Here is an 8,229-nt window from a genome sequence, read left to right as displayed (position 1 = left end):
CCAATCAGGATGGACAAGGCTGAAAAAGACTAGGAAAGTGGAACTGGTACAAACCAGCTGAGAGTCAACACTACACGTGGTACCAATTTACAAAGATACCAAAGGGTAGAGAGTGAAACATGAGCCTCTCTCCTGTTCCATCCTCCAGCTTCCCAGTTCACTTCTTCAAAGGCGATCACTTTTACCAGCAAAACAGGATTTTGAGGGTTTGTAGTAAGATAAAACCAGGTCTTGTCAAGAAATCAATATTCTAAATTATTTTATTTTTCTCTTTAGCATATCAAGGTCTATCTCATTTGACTGGAGAGTTTTATTTATTTTTATTTTTTATTTTTTGAGATTGAGTCTTGCTCTGTCACCTAGGCTGGAGTGCAGTGGTGTGATCTCAGCTCACTGCAACTTCCGCCTCCTGGGTTGCTTTTGAGATGTACATTAAAACCCATTTCCTCCATAACGTTTTCTGTTAAATCCATATATTTCTAATCATTCCATTTCTGATCCTCATTATAGCCATCGCTTAATGCAAAATTTAATACTTTGGCAAATATCATTTTTTCTCTCTCATTCTGATAGATATGTAATAATGTAAACTAGCTGAAAGCAGTTCATGACATCTGCATAACACCTAACAGTGCCAATGTCAACATAGACAATAAATGGCAGAATTGATTTAACTAGTCCCTTAAATGGCTTCTATTTATTCATTTAGACCATGGGGGAGGGTTTTAACAAAGTATGGTAATAAAACCTTGATCTGAAGCTAATTGAATATGCTGTATAATGTTCCAGATTTTCCTTAGCTTCTTTCAGGTCATTGTGATCCTATCTTATAGATCTATCCTTTTTTCTTTTTCTTTTTTTTTGAGACAGAGTCTCACTGTTGCCAGGTCTGGAGTGCAGTGGCGCAATCTCAGCTCACTGCAACTTCTGCCTCCCAGGTTCAAGCGATTCTCGTGCCTCAGCCTCCCGAGTACCTGGGATTACAGGCTCCCACCACCATGTCCGGTTAACTTTTGTATTTTTGGTAGAGATGGGATTTCACCACGTTGGCCAGGTTAATCTTGAACTCCTGACCTCAAGTGATCCACCCGCCTTGGCCTCCCAAAGTGCTTGCATTTCAGGCGTGCGTCCGGCCTTGTCTTTTCTTTTTTCTTTTCTGATACGGAGTGTCACTCTGTTACCCAGGCTGAACCATCTTATAAATGATCAATTATGCAGATATATCTGGAAATTAAGGGCTCATCAAACAAACAAACAAACAAAACAAAACAAAAAAACAAGCAGGGAGCGGTGGCTCACACTTGTAATTCCAGCACTTTGGGAGGCCCAGGCGTGTGGATCGCTTGAGGTCAGTTCAAGACCAGTCTGCCCGGCGTGGTAAAATCCTGTCTCTAATAAAAATACAAAAATTAGTGGGTATGGTGGCACACGCCTGTGGTCCCAGCTACACGGGAGGCTGAGGGGGGAGAATCGCTTGAAACCGGGAGGCAGAGGCTGCAGTGACCCGAGATCGCTCCACTGCACTCCAGCCTGGGGACAGAGTGAGTACCTGTCTCAAAAAAAAGAAAGAAAAAAAAAAGAATAAAATAAAATAAAAACACTTAAGTTAGTGAATAACCTTGGTGAAAATCCACGTCCATGCTTCTACAGCATTTCTCTTAAAAGCTAAAAAAAAAAAAAGAAAAAAATCAAAAATCAACCCAAAGGTGTGTATAGAAGACTCCATCTGCGACCGTATTTAAGCATCAGTCATGCTGTTAAAGGGGAAAGTGGACATCCTCTCAAGGAAACTTTAATCCTGTCCCCAAAGGATTAAAATCCTATAACAAATATTTGTTTATAACACATCTTGACAAGATCAAAACATTCTGGTAGGGCAAATAGTAAAGACTAAATCTTGAACATTGACGAAAACTTCCTGAAAAGCCCAATGTACCTGACGGGAGAGCTGGCTGGGGTCCCCGGCCTAGGGAGGCAGGGCGGGGAGGCGCAGGTGTCACCGCGGACGCCCAGCTGCTTATGTCACAACCCGCAGAAGGCGCCACGCGCCGGTTGCTATAGAGGCCGCGCTTCACACCCCGCCCTGCCTCTCCTGGCTCCCAGGCGCTCCCGCGTTCGGTGACGGCCGGGTAGGCTGTAGGCAGCGCGATGCCAAGAGAGAGCTGCTGCCGGGGGCGGGCGAATCTCCCTACACCATGAGCCTCGGGTCCGGCCCCGTTTGGGGCCGATAAGCACAGCGCAGGCCGCCCTCCATTTGCCCCGGGGCCTCGGCTGCGAAGGTAGCGGCGGCCGGACAGGAAGCCCGAGGAAAGCGCAGTGCAGCGTCTCTACGAACACGTGAAGGAAAAGCAGCTCCGTCCACAGCGCCGCTTCGGGGCTCCTAGGTGAGGGTCCCCCGGCGGAAGCGTGGAGGGGCCGGGGTGCCGGGAAGCGAGGCGGGGAGGAAGTCGCGGACACGGGCTGGGGACTCGGGGCTCGGGGCTCGGAGAAGAGGCGGGAAAACGGTGAAAAGGAAGACCTTGGGGGAAGACGAGGGCTGAGGGCGGAGCAACAGCCCGCGCCTGGAGCCCGGTGAGGGCGTGGCCTGGGGAGTGAGGCCGCGGCCTGGGGGCGGGGTGAGGGGCGAGCCCAGTCTCCCGCCAAGCACCGCCCCCCGTCCAGCCCCCTGTGGGAGGAGCCGTGGGAGGGGTCGCCTCTGGCCCGGCGCGTGCGGCAGTCGCGTCTCTGCGTTCGGCCCCGCCCTACCCAGGGCCCCGCCCCCTTCCTGGAGCGCGCCGCATCCTGACGCGATCCCCCCTCCCCCTCCGGGTTCGCGTAGGGAGTCGGGCCCCGGGCCGCCACCGTCACCTAGGCCGCTGCCGCTGTCGCTATCGCCTTGTTTTCCCATCCCCCGCCATGGCCGAGGACCTCTCCGCGGCCACGTCCTACACCGAAGATGATTTCTACTGCCCCGTCTGTCAGGAGGTGCTCAAAACGCCCGTGCGGACCGCGGCCTGTCAGCACGTGTGAGTAGACGCCCCTTCCCCCGCGCGGAGCCGGGTTGTCGCTTAGGCCCGGCCTCCGGCCCGGCACCCCCGTCTGCCGCCTGGCGGGAACCGAGCCCGCCGCGGCCTGCTCGAGCGTCGCAGCCCCCCGAGGTCCCGTTCCCTGCCCCTCAGAGCCCCGGGCCGCCCTCCTCCTTAGCCTCGGAGCGCGCTCTCTGCGTCCTGCCCCCTCAGCCCGAGCTCCCGCTCTCCCGCTCTCCTTGGCTTTCGCGCCCCCGGGGCAGTGGCCAGGCCGTTCCTTGCGGCGTCTTCAGGCCCCGGAAGCCCCTGTAGTCTCCGCCAGGCCTGGGAGGAATTACAGGGAACTTGGAGCCTTTTTGTTTCTTAGCAACCCGGGTGAAGGTTGGGGTGTCGAGTGTCAAAAGCGGCCGGCGGTGCCCGCGCGGGCCCGCTCGGGGGCCCCGCGACCTGCCCAGCTTTCAAGTTTCCTCTTTCAGAACCTTGGTCCGTCCCCTCGGTCCAAGAGCTCTTCTGTAACTTCCCCTCAACCCTGCTTCACAGAACACCCTCCAGAGCGTTTTGTTTCGTTTCCAGTCCACTATGTGTTAGAGGGATCTGGAATGAGTTTTCCTCTCTGGTCTGTTAAAACGGACAGGATTTTCGGGCCTTGAAGTGAGCGTTCCCCTTTGTTTTACCTTTCTGCTTATTACTTGATTAATACAAGGGTGGAGAGGAGAAAGGAGGACTTCTGTTATGAGGAATGGGAATGAAATGCTACCCAGGGGTGGGGGAGAACACAAAGGGGTTGGGTGAGATAACGCGTGCGTTTGATTGGCAGGCATATTTACAAGAACTTTGATAAGATTTTATGGACGGCTAGGGTGTGAGTAAGGGTTGGAAAGAGCCCTTCTTGAAAAGGTGTATAGCCCTTCTGACAGATCTGACTGATGATCAGAGTCCCCAGGGAGCTTTTTAAGTAAACATACCAATTCCCAGGCTCCATTCCAAACTTACAAAAGAATTTTCGGGCAGGTGGGGCCTGGAAGTCTTTCTTTTTAAAAAATACACTCAGGCTTGAAAGTTACGTGTGCTTGCAAACAACCGAAAAGAATTGACTAACCTTCCTCTAAATGTATTTCATTCTCCTTCCATTTTTTTTTTTTTTTTTTCCCGAGGTGAGGCTCTGTAATTTTGTAAAGGATGGATTGAATTTTTGGGTCTTAATTGCAAATGCCCTTACTCTGGTTGTTTTCTTGATACCAACTCTTCTCATTTTGTTTCCCAATCTTAACTGCACTGTCTACTTTATTTGTATTTTGTGCTGGTTGTGTGAGCCAAGAGTGTGTGGATTTTCATGACAGAGATTATGCCAGTTACGCTTTCGCTCTTTAAGGGAGATGAATGACATCTTATTATTTTGTGCAACAAATGCAGATTCTTAGAGACATGTTTTGAGGGATCCTTTTGTAGTTCATAATGTGATGGAGTGTTCACAGGCATGTGTGAGATGTGCCACCCTCAAACCTTGTTACAAGGTTAGCACATTACCTATCTGACATGGAAAAAAAAAAAGGTTTGGAGGTGTCTAGGGCACAATATAGATCGTTCACCTTTAATCTAGCATAACTTGGTCTCCCTTTCCAATATATAAAAAAATTTAAGTGCTGTGTTGGCAGTGGGTAGATAAAAGGGAGGGAGGAGGGCAAGGTGAGAGGAAGTTGTAATAGCTGCTAACTGTATATATACAAAGCAGGTATTTTTTTGGATAGTATCGTTCTAATTATCCTTTGGGTCATTGACCTCATGGGCCTCATTGTAATTTTTTAGCACTCCCCAAAATTCCGTATAGATTGCTCTAGTCCACTTCCCTTGTGGGACATTTTAAACAAGGACTATAATTTGGTTTGACCTCAAGACTGTGGAAAATGTTGGAGATGATTGTTTTTAATTCAGGACCTTTCTCAAATCAACTCATTATGCTTAGACAGTTCTGCCTGAACAATGAATTAAAGAATAGGAAGAGGGAGAAAAAAGTTTAATTTGGAAGAGGTGGTAATGGAGGAACAGGATCTTAATCAGTTGGAAAGAGTTTAGTGGGGGAATTGGAGAGAATTTTTAAAAATTATTATTTTTTCGAGACATGGTCTTGCTCTGTTGTCCAGGGTGGAGTGCAGTGGTGTGATCACGTTTCATTGCAGCCTTGACTTCCCCCGTTCAAGCAACCGTCCCGCCTCAGCCTCTCAAGTTGCTGGGAGTACAGGAGCATGCCACCATGCCTGGCTAATTTTGTTTTCTTTTTTATAGAGACAGGGCCTCACTATGTTGCCCAGTCAGGTCTTGAACTCCCAGGCTGAAATCATCCTCTGCCTTTGCCTCCTGCCTTGGCCTCCCAAAGTGCTGCGATTACAGGCATGAGACATGGCGCCTGACCTGTTTTTTAAGTAACATAGTTATCTATGTCATTTGCCCTGCCTTCTTCACAAAGGACAGACCTGTGCCTTTAAAGAAATTTATATTTGGCTACAAAATCAATTTTTGATTCGTGAGCAGAGAGTTGAGTGTGGCCGGGCGTGGTGGCTCACACCTGTAATCCCAGCACTTTGGGAGGCCGAGACGGGAGGATCACAAGGTCAGGAGATCGAGGCCATCCTGGCTAACACGGTGAAACCCCGTCTCTACTAAAAATACAAAAAATTAGCCGGGTGCGGTGGCGGGCGCCTGTAGTCCCAGCTACACGGGAGGCTGAGGCAGGAGAATGGCATGAACCCGGGAGGCGAAGCTTGCAGTGAGCCAAGATCACGCCACTGCACTCCAGCCTGGGCCACTGAGCCAGACTCCGTCTCAAAAAAAAAAGAGAGTTGAAATGATAAGGGCTTTGGGTTACTGTGGATCAGTTAGAAAATGAAAAATTTTAATTGCCATTTCAATGACAGGAAAGGATTTGACTGCTGACTCTCCTAGTTAAAGGAGCAAGTTCATTATCATTAGAATAACATTACTAAAATATAAATTCCCATTTAATCCCCATTCATTCCCTGCAGTTGTTGAATGCTTTCTATTTGTCTGGTGCAGAGACTACTAAGTACTGTTTCCCTGGAGACTGTTAATAGTCTGCTGGAGAGACCTGTATATGAGTGTGATTGATATAGAAGATATTTATGTGAGCATCTAGAGCAGGTTATCTAAATTAGCCTAAAGGATAGGGATGATTTCCTAGATGAAGTAACGCCTTAGGTCAGCGTTTGTGTTCAGGGTTTGTGGGGAATGCCAGAGTCAAGGAGGATACAGAGGATGAATGTGAGCTGGACTTTGAAATTTGGCTGGGGCCAAAGACAGCGTAGTGGAGATGGAGCTTAGAGTTATTGGCAGGAACTTACTGTATAAGCTAATTTGAGCGTTTTCCTGAAAACCTATTAAATAATTAGATAACCTAATGAATAATACTGGACCTAGTAAATAATTTTTGGCAGAGGAGCAGCATGGTCACATTTCATTTTCAGAAAATTTACCTTCATAGCAGGGTTTTCAGCTTGATAGTGGTGAGACTAGTGAAGAGGTCATTCATTGATGTGTCAGGGAGAGAAATGATTAGAACTTGAACTAAGGAATTGATAGTAGGAATGGAGCAGAGAGACTCCTGACATTTTAAGGACAGTGTGTAAGATTTGATGACTATATGTTCAGTAGTTAAGTGTATATACCATATGTAGATCTGGAATACATGGAGCTAAAGCAGTGGGTGTCGACGTAGTCACCGAGTGAGGTATATAAATGGAAAGATTGAAGAGCACCTAGATAAAGCAAAGTGTTGGAGAATACGTACTTAAATACTGAGTGGAGAAAACTGCAGCCTGACAAGGAATGAACAGAAGGATAGGAAGAAAATCAGGAATAAAGTGAGAGTGGAAACTGAGGATTCAAATAATCTGCAAATGACTGTTAAGGAAGCAGTCAGCATTGTCAGATGCCTTAGAGTGGTCAGATGTAATTTTGTTTTTATTTTTTTTGAAATAGGGTCTCGCTCTGTTGTGAGGAGTACAGTGGCATGATCATAGCTTACTGCAACCTCGACCTCCCAGGCTCAAGAAATCTTCCCACTTCAACCTCCCAAGTAGCTGGGACTACAGGCACTCACCACCATACCTGGCTGTTAAATTTTTTTTTTTTTTAACTTGCTTTGTTGCCCAACCTAGTCTCTAACTCCTGGGCACAAGCTGTCCTCCTGCCTCAGCCTCCGAAAGTGCTGGGGTTACAGGCAAGAGCCTCCACACCTGGCAGATGTAATATTTTGAAAACATGTTAAGACAAATTAATATGAAAGTTGAGCAGGTAGTCAGAGCAAGGTTTCAGAAGAAAGTACAGACTGGCGTTTGAGTAAGGTGTTTATCTCTTTTGGTGTTTATTCTGTAATCTTCAAAGGCTCTTGGAAACCTGTTCTTCCTTGTTTTGAACAGTCAAGGAAATAATTCTTGTACGTGGCAGAAGTAAGCTACTATTGCAATAAAAATTACATATAATAACAAGTTTGATTCTTTGCTAAACTCTTAAAAATGGAAATCTAATCCGTTTTTGCTTTTAGGCCTGTCTGTAAGTAGGCATCTTTTAAAATGAACTTCTACTTCTTGTTAAGCACAAATTTGTGTAATTTCCTATTTGACCAGCTTGAATATCCAGTTCCTGAGTTTTTAGTTCATATTTACTTTTTTTAATCCTTAATTTAAAACAAATTTTAAATTAATTTTTTATTTTTGAGACAGAGTCTCTCTCTGTTGCCCAGGCTGGAGTGCAGTGGTAGGATCTTGGCTCACTGTAACCTCCACCTCCTGGATTTAAGCGATTCTCCTGCCTCATCCTCCTGAGTAGCTGGGACTACGGGCACAAGTAGCTGGACTACAGGCATGCACTACCATGCCCGGCTAATTTTTGTTTTTCTGTATTTTTACTAGAAATGAGGTTTCACCATATTGGCCAGACTGGTCTCGAACCCTTGAGCTCAAGTGATCTGCCTGCCTTGGCCTCCTAAAGTGCTGGGATTATAGGCATGAGCCACTGGCCCCGGCCTAATTAATTAATTTAAAAACAGGGTCTCACTTTGTTACTCAGGCTGTATATATATATGTGTGTGTGTGTGTGTGTGTGTGTGTGTGTGTGTGTGTGTGTATATATATATATATAATTTTTTTTTTTTTTTTGAGACAGTCTCGCTCTGTTGCCCAGGCTGGAATGCAGTGGTGTGGTCTCGGCT

General features: G+C 46.9%; 1 protein-coding gene and 1 non-coding gene across 5 annotated transcripts in view; both read left to right on the top strand.

Annotated features, from left to right (window-relative positions):
- The first annotated feature begins 1,541 nt into the window (after positions 1–1,541).
- RNF138 (ring finger protein 138) overlaps positions 1,542–8,229 on the top strand; it is a 40,698-nt gene continuing 34,010 nt past the window's right edge. The window contains exons 1-2 of one of the 4 annotated variants that reach the window (XR_004429213.1): positions 1,542–2,384; positions 2,819–3,005. Coding sequence is in view for 2 of the 4 variants with exons in the window: in XM_033178047.1 (XP_033033938.1) it covers positions 2,896–3,005 (110 nt within the window). In the remaining 2 variants the exon portion in view is untranslated. The remainder of the gene's footprint in view (positions 2,385–2,818; positions 3,006–8,229) is intronic. The other 3 variants (XM_033178047.1, XM_033178046.1, XM_033178048.1) reach the window with 3 other exon arrangements.
- LOC117064281 lies at positions 4,443–4,542 on the top strand. The gene has a single exon (XR_004429354.1). It is a non-coding gene; the product is annotated as a small nucleolar RNA U13 (small nucleolar RNA).

This window comes from Trachypithecus francoisi, unplaced genomic scaffold (genome assembly GCF_009764315.1).
Source record: "Trachypithecus francoisi isolate TF-2019V2 unplaced genomic scaffold, Tfra_2.0 Lachesis_group19, whole genome shotgun sequence".
Classification (NCBI taxonomy): Eukaryota; Metazoa; Chordata; class Mammalia; order Primates; family Cercopithecidae; genus Trachypithecus; species Trachypithecus francoisi.
Note: the sequence above shows the minus strand (reverse complement) of the source record. Positions and strands in the feature narration are given on the sequence as shown.